General features: G+C 43.5%; 1 protein-coding gene across 2 annotated transcripts in view; it reads right to left on the bottom strand.

Moving 5' to 3' along the window:
* Positions 1 to 329: 329 nt before the first annotated feature.
* dipk2ab (divergent protein kinase domain 2Ab) overlaps positions 330 to 17,131 on the bottom strand; it is a 32,832-nt gene continuing 16,030 nt past the window's right edge. The window contains exons 3-5 of one of the 2 annotated variants that reach the window (XR_004896497.1): positions 12,043 to 12,346; positions 7,557 to 8,736; positions 330 to 351 (exon numbers count right to left, since the gene is read on the bottom strand). Coding sequence is in view for 1 of the 2 variants with exons in the window: in XM_031304904.2 (XP_031160764.1) it covers positions 8,390 to 8,736; positions 12,043 to 12,346 (651 nt within the window). In the remaining variant the exon portion in view is untranslated. Of the gene's footprint in view, positions 352 to 6,979; positions 8,737 to 12,042; positions 12,347 to 17,131 lie in introns of those variants that run through there. The other variant, XM_031304904.2, reaches the window with a different exon arrangement.

Genomic DNA, 17,131 nt, shown 5'->3' on the forward strand with positions numbered 1-17,131 from the left:
GACCAGAGATAAGCAATTAACAACCAACGATTAATTGTGAGGATTAATGTAAGGATGTAATTCCACACAACAAAGTATCTACAATAAAGGCAAAGAAGAACTGATTTTGGACGAAAGGAGCTCTTCAACTTTACTGGATTTTTTTCCAACCCAAAAGGGAGCCTTAAATGAATGGTTAGGCTGTTGGTGGAGGAAAACAGATGTCATGTTTTGTCTCAACATGTGGATACACTCACATACCCTGTCTCTTTCTCTCTCTCGCTCTCTCTCTCTCTCTCTCTCTTACACACACACACACACACACACACACACACACACACACACACACACACACACACACACACACACACACTTATGCTAAACTTGGCAGCCAGACACCATGACTACTCAACAAATTGCTGTCCAGCCTGCTGTTGGCCTGTGTGCATCATGTCTCAGCATTCGAACGACAGCTTTGAATTGCTTATTATGCAGTTTCTCTAGAGTGCTCTGCTTGCACATGCAAACCACAATCTCTGTGCAGCAGCAGCTGACTAGGGAAACTGTGGGAATAATTGTCTGTCATTCCTTGTTGGCTGCTTTGACGTCTGGCGAATTCCTTTGTGGTGCACTAACAGAGTTGTTTGATGTCAGGTAGGAAGTGGCATGGCGCGAGTGTGCACTACATGCTATTTCACATCTGCAGTAAATTCCACGATCCACACAGTGTCAGACTGGTTGGTGGACAGATGAGAGGTTGGACGGAAGAGCAGGCTGAGCATAATAGCTGCAGGTTTGACCCTGGCAGATGGACAAGACAGCTTCTGAATAGAGATTTTCTTTCTTCAAATATCATCTTGCATTTTCTTTCCAAGACAAGCCAAACGCCCAGACAATGGCAAGCTGTTGTGTCCACCCAAGCATTTGTAACCATTTAGACTCATTTTTAAATGGCAGCAGGTTTCACACTCTTAATTTAAAACCTTCTGCTTGATGTTGGACACGCTGAGCATTGTGGTGAATTGCTCCACTTTGATCAATTGCACATGTGCAAAAGGCTCTGACTGTGTGTATATAGTGATGTTTTAGACAGTTGTATTTTCTGATTTGAGTAAACATATCTGAAGCATTAATCAAAAAGTAAAGGAAATAACTCTAATAGAGGTCTAAAATTGACCCTAGCTGTAGATGTGAGAGTCTAGTGTTTATTCAAGCATTGTTTCTGAAATATTTACTCCTATTTTGCTTCAAATCAAAGATGTAGAGAGCTGGAAATCTTTGAATAGTTGTAATCAACATTTCATCAATTTTGCACTCGTCAGGGGAGAACTAGTTTTCATGAAAACATGCACATTAGAAAAACAAGGGAGGATGCATGTTTTCCCATTGTCCCTGGTCGTGTTTCTCCATTGGAAATAAATAAAATTGACTGCCAGGGTGCATGCTTGATGAAAAATGGTGTGGTGTACTTGTATCCAGGGTATCTGCATTCATACTACCTGTGTGCTGTTAATTCCTCACAAGCTCACATGGAAAATTCTGGGTAAACCTTTCCATTGTGTTATCAGCTTTAGCCACATGTCACTCAATGAGGACAACAGTCATCAGAGGAAATGTTCCACTTTGTCCACTCAAGTGTCACTAACTGATGAATTCCTCCAGAGTGAGTTGGGCTGCACTGCTGCAGCTGAATATGAAAAGCACCAAAGATTTTAGCACTGCTTTTTGCAGGCATAGTGGAGAAGCCATGTGAGGTCAAAGAGGAGTAAATATAGCCCCAAGAGAGTGTTAAAGACCTCGGTCTGGGTCTAGGCTCATGTTAGATGTGCCGTCCTTGCCATGCTCTGGAGGGCAGGGAAACTAAGCACATCATTTGGGTGCAGCAACGAGGGTAGGACAGGTGAAGGGCAAGCAACGGGCCCAATGCTATAGTGAGCTAGAGGATTTTCCATCCATGCAGTTCAGTTTGTTCATATAGACATGTACGATTTATCTTATCTAGAGTACTGTGGTAGTAGAAGTAGAAGCATGAATAGTTACCACAATCAGTGCCACCTAGTATCATCTCAGGCTTGCCAAATGTTTATTACATCTTGTTTGAGTCACAGAGTACCATATGGTGAGTGATTAGATCAAAAATAGAAAAACTTATCTCAGCTACGCTCTGAAAAATACATTGAAATAAAGCCTCAATCTTAGACAGATGTGCACATCAGAATTTGATTCATTGGGCGAGGATGTGCGATTGGCATTCTCTGCCATCCAGACTGCGGGTGCTCGTACTGATCTGTGTGCATGGTGGATAATATGTTATCTTTAGCGGGGATGAATACAAACCTGGATAAGTGAGGCTGTTGAATAAATGATGTTTATAATCATAGCCCTGGGTGTCAGCTAATGTGCCTGGGGAGATGGGGGGTGGGGAGTGGGGGGTTGGGAGATGAGGAGTTCCAATCATCTGTCCAAGCAAGCCCCTCCAACGCAGATGATAATGTGGGTCTAAACTGCTGCACAGGCGGGTAATGGGATTGTGTGCACGCTGGTCTCCTGCTGGATAAGCTCCCCTGATAGTGACGTTGACCTCTTCCCTGATACCTGGGGCAGGGAGTCCCAACACAGCTTCATTTGGTGTATGTGTGTGTTTAGGTTGCACGTATCATATACGAGACAAAAGGGCAACAGTAAAGTGTGCCGGTGGTGAGGTAAAAAGGTAGAAGGTGTGCACATTTCTCTAGCCAGAAAGCATAGGGGAAAAACAAATAAAAAATAAGGGAGTATAGATCGGGAATGAAGGCTCAGGAGGGGTCATATTTGTTGTGATTAACTTTTTGTGAGATATCAGTTGAGGTCTCGCTGACTCACCAGTAATCAAAATTAAAGGATGATTCTTGTTCTGGTAACTACAGATGGTAGACAAGATATAAGGATTTTAATTTGGGAACAGCAAAATCACAGTTTAAACACTGTTATAAAGGTGATACATATTAGACTGCATGCAAATTAGCAGATTTCGTCAACTCCTGTCTATCCTCTCTCTCTCGGGTAGTTCCAACTTGTGACCTTCGTTCCTCTTTGCGTAGGCAGTTTGTCTCATTTGGCCAATGTCGTAATGATTTTCCAGACCTTTCCTTTTGACATACTGAGTCATTTTGCAGTTTTTCTGATTTGGACATAGATGATTTGTCCTTGAGTTATATTTGCTGACTCATGTTCCTTTGAAAACTTGTATATCAAAATGCTGATTGCCAGGCCTCTTCAATGGCTGAAATATGTGGGAAATAAGCATTCAACTGAATGTGACACACCTTTGCAAATGTGATTAATTTAAATGCAGTCACGTGAAGCGAAGACTTCCAATGCAGCGCACGGTGTATGTACATGAAGCTTTATTCATATCACGATAATCTAATTCAGAAGCTTTGATGACAACTGGTTGACTCGGTTCAGCAGAGAAGGGTTCCCACCCCTATAAGAAAAGACGTTCCTGAGCGGCACTTTGAAGAGGACCTGTTAAAGAGGTGGGGCCCATCCTGAATGCCCTCTATACTAAGTTCCTGCAATAGAGGAAGCTGCAGTTTCAGGACCGCATATCTATGACTCTACTGATCAAAACTGGCATACTGCACAAGGGTCAACACTAAGGTTAGCAACTAGCTAGCTATGAAGGGTTAAGGTTATGTGAAAAGACAGGGGTTAAGGTTAGCATCTACCCAAAACACTAGGTTCCTCTATTGCAGGGACATGCCACTCAATGCCCTTGGCCTTTAGTAACAAGATTATTTTCACACACTGTTGTTTTTCAGCATATTCTGTCTTTGACTTCCTTTTAGCACCTTCTGATGTCAAAATGTGCAGGGTTAGAAGATCACACTAAAACCAGAGTAACTTACTAAAAATTCAAGCAACCTGGCTCCCGTGATGAATCCTTCTGGTCCTTGTCATGCATACTGTCTGTATTTTCACACAACAGAAAACTTCAGCCGTGGTTGTATTTGTATTGGGCTGAAATGTGCGACAACTTTAAAAAAACAAAACAACTTCAGAACCAGAGCGCTCTAAATGAGGCATAATAGATGTGAGAGCGACATAACTATGTTGGAGGGATGTAAGCAGCCTGACAGGAACATTGCTTCTAGCAACCCAGTGTTGCATTAGTGATGATTTTCCAGAAGTCGCTCACAGTCTTTACAGCACTCTCCTCCTGAGCCCCAGTCAGACCCTGGAAAACCCCAAAACAACAGGCCATGTGCTGCCTGACACAGCTTCACGCGTTGTTATTCATAACCCACCCTCAACACTGGCCAAATCTATTTCCCCTCACTTCTAAAAAAATATATAGGTCATTGCGGTTCTAAAAATGGCTGCCTTTCCCTGGGGCTTGCCAGAGCATGAAATAGACTTTACATCACGTTAGCCAAGCAACAGCAACCAAGAAACTTTCCTTTTTTTTTGGTCGTTACTCATTTTTCATCCCCTTTTGTTGCTGTAATTTAACATATGGCGGTTCTCTCACACTCCTCTCCTCTCTTTCAGTTTATGACCTGAATAAGATATCAGTAGTTTGCCAGATTTGGAATATGACAGGCGAGGCTAAAGTCATGTAGAGATTTAGATAATACGGTTGCGGAACACTTTACAATGCTTTCCACCTCTGCCTTTCAGACTTCCACCATACTGATAAGCAGAAATTCGGGGGTGGATTTCAAAACGCTTTGGATTTGCAAAGTGCCTCCTGATATGGCGAAGGTAGTCACGTGACAGACAGCACAATTACTTCCTATCGGTTTATAATGCTACCTATACCCTTAACCAGCGGCAGATGAATTACAATATCCACTCTTCCCTTGGGTAGTGGCTGCAAAGCTGCAACACACAACATGCAAAAATAAGCTGCTCTCGCCTACATTGTGGCTTTGACAACTTAGACTGCAATTTATGGCGGCAGACTTGCGGCAAATTGGATAACGCAGTGAGGACATTTCTGGGGTTCCATTTGCTGTAGTTTACACATTTACAGATGCTCTTCCTCCACAACCATATTGTCTCATTTCAGGTTTTTTTCTTCCAGATCCTACCTCTCTATGTTCAATGCCTAACCTCCCTGGTGGCTGTCCCTTGAAATGGCCTCATGTTTATTTAAACTTAGTTAGCAGCAGTGGAGCGCCTGGTGCCCCATCCATTTTCTGTGATGTTTTCTTATAGCCAGCCAACCCCCCAGCCATTCATCAGCTGGGCTTAGTGTAGCTACAGCACACAGGGCTAAACAGCACTTCACCACAATGAGTGTGACATAAACTCTCCACACAAACCAGCGGGTGTGTCAAAGAGAAGCACAATTACAGAGGAGAAAGAGGTGAATAAATGACCATGGAGAGACAGAGGGGAGAGAAAGAGAGGAGTCTCAGTCATGTAGCTTATAATTCTCAAACACACACACACATACACACACACTTCAATTCCAGTCATTAAACAAATTACCGGTTTATTTTGTACATGTGTTTAATGTTGAGTAATTCAAGTAGGCCTAAATTACTTTCTTTTCTTTGGTCCATTTTGCAGCTGAAAAGGTCTAAAATGTTCGTCTTGCAGTGACATCACAATTTTTTTTAATGCTTCAGTTTGTCTTTCTTTGACAGGTTTGAAATAGGCAACACATCCCAAACTCTCAGGAGAAAACTCATTTCAAACCATTACAGGCACATAAACACACAGCCAATTAAATGAGTAAAGTACTGGAACAATGGGCCCTTGTCAAATTATTTTTCTCATTTCCCCTTCGTCTCCCCAAAAAATACAGATCATTACACCCTCATACCGTAACACTAGTCAGTCAGTTAGTCAGTTAGACAGACAGGCGCATACACACACACACTTTTTTTTTTTATATAATTAAAGCTCCTCTGAATGTTAGGTTTCCAATTTCCTTGTGAAAATGTCACACGATATTCAACACAGACACAGTAAACCGTTACAAAAATGATCTCCCCAAATATGGATAAAAGCGAAGGACTCGCATCCTAGTTGAGTGAAGAGCACAACAAAGGGAACTCGGGCTAGGATCCAAATTAGGGGAAAGATGAAGATATGAAAAGATCAAAACCAAGGAGGAATGAGGAAAAAAAGGAATAGGAATTGGCAAACACCGACACCCAGCTGTGCCACACTGAATCAAATTTTAAAAGGCAATATGGACTAGAGCCAAATCGCCTGTAATTTACATGGGAAATAATAAAAAAGATTGAGACGGATACAAAGAAGAGTCCACACAGAGCGTAAGTGTATATATCTATATATATATATATCTTCATTTATTTTAATATTTAAACCCACTAAAAGTTGTAAATACAACTTTTGAATGAAAGGCACAGGAAAAATCAGACAATGCTGATATAATACTCAAAAGAAAATTACAGTACAAAAGTGGACAGTTAGTTACGCACGTACAAATCCCTCCAGGTTCAACGTCCTCCATACAGGGGAAGCAAAAATGTATCTGACAACAAAGGAAAGGGAGGCTCAAAACCAGAAATCCGTTAGCCAAACTTCACTTTATTGCATTTCCTAACTGACATGGGTCACGTCAGCTCCTTGGGTCTTGGAGAAGGCGAAAAAGCAACTGCTGTGCTTTCTAGTTTCCCCGCAGATGGAGTGGCTCATATTTACTTGCTTATTGGGCTGTCTGTTGACCGTGCTACACAACACTCCACTGGGCATTTAGCGTCTGATTCACAACATCAAGACAGATGAAATACAAAAACATATGGAGCCAAAGAGGGGATTTTTGTTTTAAGATTTCTCATAATCCATTACCAAATGAGCCTGTATTTGTAATTACGCTTTAATTCGTTGGTCCACTGAGTGCAAAATCAACCCAACCTCTAAGTGACGAGTGTTTAAATATTCAACAGAAATTTCCGGGCTGCAAAATTTAAAAGTGCAGGTCATAAGCCATTTCTGGAGCGAGGAAGTAATTTAGGATATCTTCATAATCATTCCCTTTTTTAACATTTACTTGATAGAGCTTACTGTGCTCAACACTAGTGGAAGAAGTTTGAAAATTAGATTTATTTATCAATTAGACATTTAAAGAGAATTCGGCACTCAAGGTCACTACAATGCTGTTTTATTGTGTTTTCTAGCCCTCTTAAGAATCACTTTATTTTCCCCCTTTCATTTAGTCTTGATGTTACAAAAAAGCATGCTGAGGCCTATTTGATCATCATTTATTAATCATATGGGAGGTTAACAAAGCAGAGGGGGCTATGTGACATTAACAATGTCCAATCTTTGACTTCGGATTAGGAAAAAAAAAATAAATCAGAATACAGGCCTGCCAGCTCATATAGGATTGTGTACACATTACGGTTGCTTAGGAGAGCTCTATTGGGGAACAACTGGAGGGAAAGGTGCCGTCACTCTGTACTGCTCAGGGTTCTTAATATTACATATAGCCTCTTTGGTATAGGCACATCTGCATCAAGGGACCACCAATGTCCAATTATTCCCTTCCTTTTCCTATGTGCAGCTGTCTCACTCTCTTGGTTTCCTATAGAAAAGGGAAGAAAAATAAACCACACAAAAAAGACGATTGCCACAATCCTGGAACCTAGAAATCAAGTGATTGATTGGAGTAGCAGGAAATTAGACTTATATAGCCACCAAGGGTTTTCTTTTTCTCCTGCATAAAAAAAAACCAAACCCCCAACTCTCCGCTTTTCCTCTCTACCTGCTGTAGTTTGGCCTTCCCTGCTGCCTGACAGCAGGAGATTCATGCTACCTCCGCCTTCCCTGCAGCCATGCTACAGAGGGTGAAAAAAGCCATGGCATAGCAAAAATGTAAACGCACCCATGTACTTAAATTCAGCCCTGAATAGAATAAAAAATAAAATAAAAAAGACATCCTGGGGGCAAAATGAAACTGGTGTTAAGGTTCAATGTTAGAAAACTCAACAGTTGTGATGGATTGAGGAGTGAACAGGACGATGAATGTGGTCAGGGCTGTGCGATGATGCTGTTGTTGCTTGGATGCTCTGGTTTGCGGTAGCCTCAGTTCCAGTGAAGGATGCGTTTACCAGAGCCCTTTCTCACCTCCCCCAAGGATGGCAGCCAACCCTGGGAGAGGAGAGGTTGCCTCTATCCCCTCTCTATCCTGGTTCGAACCAGAATCTCTTAGCGCCACACTGCTCTTTCACACAGAAGCAAAGTCAGGTAAAAGCTAGAGCTTTAACAAATCTGCTTTGAAGTTTTGATTCTTACACTTCCTGATGCAAGACCTCTTCACACCTTCCTGCTCCAGTGCACAAAGGGGAGCGAATGACATCATGTACAAGAACCAGGATCTCAAGAGTTCAGAGATAAAGAGTACAGGATCCAGTCTCTCAGTGTGTCAGGCTAACGCCGGCTCCATTCATTACCTGGCCGTGGCAGAGGAGGAAGCGGCAGCTAGCTGTGTGAGGTATTCACGCAGTTCCTTGGCCGCCTGGAAGCGGCCGTAGCGCTTTTTGGGCCTGGTGCACTCGTCCAGCAGGGTCTCGAGTTGTCCATCTTTGGCTATGTGGGCAGGGGGGTCATGGAGGAGGCCTCCAGTGGTGCCCCGCCATGTAGCGTACCGCGACAGCAGGTTCTGGCACACGGCATAGTAGTTGTGGTCCACTGTGACCCTGGAACAAAGGGAGTCCTTGGAGAAAGACAGGCAGGCCTCCCTGTCGCACTCCTCAAACCGGCTCTCATACCACGCGTCGTAGTTTTCTGGCTTGTCTGCAGGGAGACAGGGAGACAGTTAAGTGAACACACCGCAATAAAAGCATACTGATCATAAAAACAGTCAGTAATATTAATATAGTCGTAGATGCACAACATTCATTTGAAATATATAAAAGTGTTTATTGGGTCGTAAGCTTGTTTCTTACAGCCTTTATCAGGTGAATATGTAATTAGGTCGGAATATGTGGGTTTTGCAAACCAAAAGAGCAACATACATTTATATTTTTTTTGCATATAGCTTAGGAGTTCCAACCAACCTGCAATTTGTTTAGTTTTATATGGCTTTTTTTAACTGTTAACTAATATATAGAAAAGCATGGGAAGTTTGAAGCTGATACTGAGTGATTACAACTGTTTGACTGCATAACCGTGAAGAAAAAATATTTTCAAATTTTGTGCAGATTATTAGCCAAGAAATCAACCTGACCAGAAGGTCAGGTTGAAAAAGGCATTGGTGCCATTTTTGACATCCCACAGGCACTAACAGGAAATTCTTTCTCAAAGCACACAGCCAAACAACTCATCTACAGTTTCATTTGACAGAAATAAACAACTTTCCAGATTTATTGAGCAAATAAAAGTCTCTCTCCAGCTCATTTCACATTGCTTTTCTCTTTAGAGGATTGTGTTGGGAATGGAGGGAGCCAAGAAAATGACCTGGCATGATGAGAGTGCTATTGGTGTGTGCATTAAAAAGCAGATCAATAACAGTGTTGGGAGGGTGTGGAGGGGTGGGGGGGACCCAGAGGACACAAACACATGATCAGTGTATCAGCGTTGTAATGCACTTATTCTGGCTCATCAGAACAACTCAATCAAACCATCCACGCTGCCCTGTTAGCGAGGGGCCCCTGAGGCCCCCCCAAAAAGGAGGGGCACATCAACCTCAATCAGTGAGGGTGATGGAGATGGATCTGCGTGTGTATGCACACCATGAGCGCGCACACACATACCCATATAAAAATGTGCGAGCACAAGCAGCAAGGTGAGGTGAAAGCAATTAATGTTTCAGAGCTTGCCATGCATCACACCTCAGCACTGATTGACAGATGGCATCAGGAGAGTGTGACGCACACACAAAAAATTACTTTGTCTGAAGTCTGACGTCTATTTACTTTCACCCAGATGCCCTCTGTTCCACTCTTACAGCAGGCCTGAGCGTAACAAAGCTAGAACATTTCCAAAGCAAACAAAATAATTTCCAATTCAAATGAGTGAGAGAGCAGTGGCTGGGGTAGGCCGCCTCGCCCGTCTCCTGCACCTTACATGTTAAGGAGCTCAGGCCGGACTTGTATACAGTCATCTCACTGCTCCGCCTTCCCAGGGCTGCACTCAGAAGGGACATTGGGCCTGAAATGCTTGTTAGCGTGGCCTTACTAGTGGCATTCAAGAGAACCAGCCAGTTTTAACAATGCATGCCTGTGTTAGAGTGCATTATTAATTGTGAGAGAAAGAGAGAGTGTGTGTGTGTGTGTGTGTGTGTGTGTGGGGGGGGTTTCAAGTGCTGTTGCATTTGTGTGCGTTTGTGTTGAAGACAGAAGAGAATGTGAGTGAGTAAAGTGTGTGTTACATTATACAGCACAGTGTTTCCAAAAAAACACTGGGGGTGCAACCATCCTCAAACACTATAAACTCAATGATGGGGAATGGCTCCTTTCGCACCACTGGACTGTGCAAATACACAGCGTGCGGCACAACTTAAACAAGGCATGCGTTTTATCTCGCCTGAAACCCGCAGCATCGGTATGGATGCTCCTAACGAGAGAGTGGAACTGTGCGTGGCTTTCTGCGTGTCTGATTTGCAAATCAATTGGCCTCAGTTTACACTGATGAGATTCGCACTACACACTTTAACTCGCTTTTAATCTCAGGCTCTAATTGTAGGGATTGGATTCTCCGCTTGTGGAGCCTTGGGAGGTTACCGCGCCTGTTTCCTGCTGCTGTCCGACACATGGCCGTGACCTCGCAATACTCATTATCGCCGTCATCCCTCTTCTTCGGAACTTGTCACACACAAACAGATCAGACACACAAACACACGAGAAGCGCGTAAGCATTCTTGAGGCTTAAACTCTGAATTGGCCAGGGTAAGTAGCTTGCATTGTCAAGCTCTAAATGTGTCGGCCAAACAAAGGGAGTCTCAACCTGGATTGTGCTTCGAGACTTGCTAAGGGCTACTGTGATGGGGGGGTATTTGCAGCTATTGGCAAAATAAGGTGAATATTCACACTTTTGAGTAGGCTTGCACACACAGCAACATAATCACACAGGAAACCAAGTACAAACTCAAGGGGAAAAACTACAGTGCATGTTGTGCCTCGATATGTAACACATCTATATGCGGTTTCCTGGTGTTATATCTTGTAATTTGCAAAGTGGCACTTCTCAGGATGAATTCATCACAGTACTTCCCTCCAAATAACAAAACTTAAAACACACACACACACACACACACACACACAACAAGAGGGGTGGTACCTCCACACCTAGCGACACAACAGTTTATCACTCTAATAGCATTCCTGCAAGAAGGGATAAATCTAAGTCTGACTGGGTGGTCATCCCTCTCTTTGAAGTAGCCCTAGGAAGGGGAACTGAGGGGTAGCAAACTGAACTGTGTGATGTACAGCTCTCTATGTCCTTGTTATGAGATTTATTCTGAGAGGCAAAAAAAAAACTAAAAAAAAAAAAAAACTAGGGCAGCGGAGATGGCTTGTTATCCGAACTCTCTTTTCTTTGATGGGGACGAGCGTGTTGGAAGCACAAGGGGTGTTGGAGGAGTATATTCTTAGAAAAGAGGAAACTGTCCCTTGAGACCTTTCCTCGAACCTGCCTCATAACCTACAGTTGGTAGTTATAGTTTTGACACACAGTGCAGTGTTTCCCAGAGGGTTCACACCAAGCAACAGTGTTTGAATCACACTTTGGCTTTTGACAGGAGGAAAAATATGGTTAATTATCACTTACAGTTTTAGTAAAGCATCAAGCTTATACGAGTATAAAACCACCAATGACATTTCCATAAGTTGAGCGTGACAGTCTTAAATGTAAATATAAATACTGTTGTGTAAAGATGAGCAGCATTTATCTTCCTATGTAGCTCCAGAGGTGGTAATGTTTAAAAGGTGTAACACACATGGAATTGCCATAGAAACTGGGATAATAAGCTGTGCTAGGCATCACTCTCAGACATACGGACACATATACACACCCACACACACACACACACACACACACACACACACACACACACACACAGAGCACATGTGCGTTCAGGTAATACTGGACGCTGCCACTCACTCTGCTTGATCAGCCTTTTGTCTGCCACGAGAACATTCTCGGCGTCAACAACGATGACCTTTCCATCCCGTGGGCCGACGGCAAAGTTGTCGAAGCTGACATCGAGCAGGTAGAGGGCAAACTCAAAGTCGTTGTTGGTGAGCTGCTCGGCAATGTCCATGAGCTGGCGCGCCAAGTCTACCCTCTTCTCCCAGGGTGCGTTGTAGAAGCTCCACAGCTCCTCGCCCACGTAGTTGACAGCTACCATCCGCCCACACGCTCCCAGGTACTTGGCGAATGGCCACCCTTCGTCTGATGGAAAGCTCTGGGAAGGAGAAACAGATGAGAACAGAAAACGTTGATTTAAAAAAAAAAACTAGATAAAAGAAGTAGGGTTGAAGAAGGCTGTGTAATGTAGAGTTGGCTGAAAGAAAAACAGAAATACCCCATTGGCTTTGAAAAGCAAAGGCGAACATAAATTACGAGAACCTTCACACTGTCAGAAAATATTTGTTTAACTTGCACAGAAACCAGTTTCTAAATAGAGACAAAGGGAGAAAAAAAAAAAAAAACAACATCAAACACAAAGTTGCTGTGTGCAGCCCTGGGTAATTCTTGATACACAATTCTAAGAACAATAGTTGAAAATCTGCCAGAGGATCACGTGAGACGGAGCCAGCACTGGGTATAACGGATTAAATTTAATAAAAGAAACGAGCCAGTTTGTGTTAATGCCCCACAGCTATGAGCTGATGTACGCTGCTACACTCGGTGCTTCCAGAGAACTGATAGGAGGCGATCTGTGGTAGCAGCAGTTAGCAGGGAAGCCTTATGTGTTGTGATGCAGCAGCAGGGCGATTTAAACTGCTGCATGATGCGGGCTAACCGAGTAAATTCAGTGTGGGCATGCTGACAAGAAATCCCCGTGTATTGCAAGGTTAAAACTGATTAATAATAACACGGTAATACCGCTAGCAGGATGTGGTATCACTGCTGCTGCACAAAACCCTAATCTCTCTCTCAGCTTTACTCGACTTTATTGAGGTCAAACAAGAACATGCACACACGCACCATTGTCTGCAATCACTCAAAGCCAAGTGGTAACGTCTGAACACGCACACCTTAAATGAGTTGAAAAAAAAGGCGTGAAGCAGCTGCATTTGGCAAACGTGCCAGGCCGCTAAGGGACTGGATTCTGTAAATCTACTGCTTCCATCTCTCCCTCTGTGAGCTCAGGTGTCTCACACTTTCCATACATCACTTTCTTTTCTCCTGGTCCGTTTCATTGCCACGCAGGTTGACAAATAAAATATTGCTTTTTTTTCGCAGCCCATATGAGTTTTGCTACAAGTGATAATCTTTTACAATAAACCCCCAGCCATATGCTAGCTTAATGATAGCCCACAATTCCTATGTAACAAATCTCTCCTCGGCTGCCGTTTCTGGCAGGCAGCAGCCACTCAGACACAGACAGATAATCAGAAGCGCTCATGTTTCACAGGAGCCTCAGTAGCCCTCCCTTTCTGAAACCCAATTGCATCGGAGATATGGCAGGGAACACACCATGCCACTGCAGGTAAGGTGGGAACTACTATGACGGTTACGTCTCACTTTACAATTGCTGTAACTTAATACTTCACCAGCTTTCATTTATTTAGAGATGGGTGATTTAAAATATGCATGGCTTCTCCAACTCCCTTTAAATTTTAATGAAATACAAATAATCTAAAAACATAAATTTGACCCCCTCTCGCCGGCCACCCAGCTGCTGTATCTCAAAGACAACAGCTGGACCTGTGCCACATAGAGAGGGCGTGAATGTGACAAAAAACAAAACACAGCTTGGTGAACCAATGGCTATGCAGCGATTTGACGGTTCACTTTTGCAGCATTGACTAGTGTTGAGACATTTGTTCTCAGACACTCCTCAAACTATGCTGCTTTTAAGCTCCTTTATTACATCCCTTGACTAGGCTATCATTTGGTAAATGTATTGAAGGCCAAAGCATACAGATCCCACCTGTGCTATAGTACCAGGTGCAACAAGCTGAATGCAATTTTAAGTGAAGACTAAGGATGCTTGCAATGGGTCCTTGACTGGACAAACACATTTTAAAGGATGAAAAAAATCAAGATCTCGATGCAACAATGAGTCACAACTCTTTTACAATCTACAGCGAAACAGACTTTTACCGCCTGCGGTGTAAATCTATCCCATAGGCGTATCTCCTGTTCCCATCCGTTTTAAGAAAGATCCACCACCAAGAGGGGAGGACAATGATAAGTTGCATCCAATGCAGTCTTGGTCGAACCCATTTCCCTAAGGGGACCCAATCAATTTTGGGCCAGACAAAAGTCTGTCCAGGAAACTACTGGCTGGCTGTCTGTCATCCTTAGACTTGGCAACGACTCACCCCAACTTCCCCAAAAACTCTTGGCTTAATAGCCTACCTCTATATTTTCTGATATAGCAGACTTTACAGGAAGGGGAATCTAAGGAAGTAGATATGTCTCAAAAAGTGAAAGGTTCCAGCACATAGTAAGAAACAAAGGATAATGGTGGGCTCACTGCACTCCCAAATACAGGCTGGAAAGGAGACAATCCCAGACTACTGAGATGTGGTGAGTCAATGGGCATTCCTAAATTCCTATTTAGGATTAGAGACTATACAGGCTAAATACCTAAAATGGCTTACTAATTTCTGAAGTTGGTATAGACAGATTAGCTTGAAACTGGATCAGTTGGTGGTACATACCTATTAGGCCCGCTTCCCTTTGACCCAGATACAAACCTCCGATCGCTTTATGTTGCTGCAAATCTAAGCGGCTCTTGGTCTTGTTGACAAAACTTAGCCTGTCCAATCTTACGGCTAAACCTGGTTTGTAAAACACCATCCTCCCTCACGCATCCCTTCAGGGTGGATGGATAAATGTGGGGAAGGGGGTGGAGAGAGAGAGAGAGAGAGAGAGAGAGAGAGAGAGAGAGAGAGAGAGAGAGAGAGAGAGCGAGAGAACGAGAGAAGAGAGAGAGAGAGAGAGAGAAAATACAATGGAGACAGCAAACAGAAGAGACAAACAGAGTGTCTTTCACTTCTCCGCTCCAGTGGACAGGAGGAATAAACCAGCAAAGACCTGCCTGCTAAACACATCTCTCTCTTTGTTGTCAGGTTGCAGCCTGAATGGGAGCAAAAGTAGAGCGATGGCAGATGGGGGGGGGGTGGCTGATGGGAGGGAGGAGGGGGATGAATGCCCAAAGGCTACTTTCAGACACTGTCAACGGCTGTTATGAGAACACCTTCATGTCTGTCCGGCCCTCATCCGTGGGTCTTAACATAGATGTCGTTCATTCACTGCTCTGACAGGCTCATTGCACTGCGTCAATTACAGGGGTCTTCACAACTCATACCCATTTTTATGAGCTTTCCATATTTAGGATTTTATATGCAATAAGTCTAAAGGTGAAAACTACTGAACAGTGTAGGCAGGCACATGGAAGTGGGCACATGAGCTTTGGATTCAAACTCGCCTGTTGCAGAGCTTGATAAATACTCCACGTGTCCTACCAATCATTCTCCCTTAGCGCTCTTTAAACGGTAACTCTGCTGAAGTCATTAATGTCCGCAATGAGGCGTTGAGGGGGGGTGGACAAAATAAATTGGAAAGCTCAGCCTAATACTACATCCACTGCACTCTCTCGTAGCAGAATTGGGAGGTACTGTATGTGTGTGCGCTTGTATGTGTGGGGACTGCACAGGTAGTGAATTTTACCAGTCGTCTCTCGATGAGGTTATGCTATTGAAAAAAATGCTGAGGGTGTAAAATTGCCAATGTCACATCTCAGCAACTTTTACTGCTTTAAAAAATGGTCTTATCACTTCTTGTTCCTGTCATTGGATAAAAAAAAAAAAACCTTTTTATCTTCTGCTTAGCAAAACCTTTAACTTATAGAACCTGGCGCCAAATGCTCTTCTTATTTTCCGAACACATTTTTCTGCTAGCGTTTCTTGCAGTGTTACAGAAATAATTGAGCCTGGCTCTGGGGACAACGAAAGTGAGGGTGGAAAACAGACCAAAACAGAATGGTCTCATTACAGACGACCTCACGGTGACTTCTAGGCTCAAGTCTAACTAATTTAATCTTAAAAGGTTGTGCCGGTGCACTACAGTACCATTGACTGGGGGGGTGTGTGTGGGGTGTCTGTAATACAACAGACACACTGGCATCCTCTTGGGGAGAGATTGGAGTGGGCTGAAATGAAACAGGGCCACAGACAAATGGGCAGCCTCTGGAGAAGAGGATGAAACGAATGGAGCGAGAGGCACAGGAACACACACCTGCGTCCTGACATCTGCTGACAAAGGCATGCTCTTCTACTGGGCCACTCAGGGGAGGGCATGGGCGTGTGTGTGTGTGTGTGTGTGTGTGTGTGTGTGTGTGTATATGTATGTGTGTGTGTGTGTGTGTGTGTGTGTGTGTGTGTGTGTGAGTGAGAGAGTTCCAAAGAGGTTCTTTGTGCGCGTTTGCATGTGTGTTTGTGTGGGTCTATGTGAAACTGTATCCAAGTGCATGTGAATGAGAACATGCAACGTGACCAGGGCTGATAACAACCTCTATTCAGAGGCAGAGTAAACATGAGCGACTCCCAAGATATAGCCTTGGCTGGTCTGCAAAGAACACTGGTCCATCAAACACACATACACAGACGCACACACGCATATCCGGTGGACACACAGATCAGTGTTTATGAATGCAAGATTTAAAGAGAACCAGTTGCCCTCATCCCGCAACCACAGCTACTTACAGCAAAAAAGGAAATTAGTAGTTTGCCACAGAGGTGTTTCATGTGTGCAGCTTGTTAAAGCCCTGAGCAGGGTGTGGTGTAAATTCTCAACATTTTCTGTCCTCAACAAAATCCCACCGCATCATAGCAAACAAGTTGGGACAGGACTAGTCAAGAGTCCCGGGATCAAAAGGTAAGGCGTGGCGGACTGACGCATTCAGTTAAACACAATAACAGCAACAACAACAAAAACAATAAATAAAAACTTTTAACCCTGATGTTCCAAAATGAACATTATTTAGCCTGTTTATCAAAAGGGGCTTATAGCA

This window comes from Sander lucioperca, chromosome 23, assembly GCF_008315115.2.
Source record: "Sander lucioperca isolate FBNREF2018 chromosome 23, SLUC_FBN_1.2, whole genome shotgun sequence".
Lineage (NCBI taxonomy): Eukaryota > Metazoa > Chordata > Actinopteri > Perciformes > Percidae > Sander > Sander lucioperca.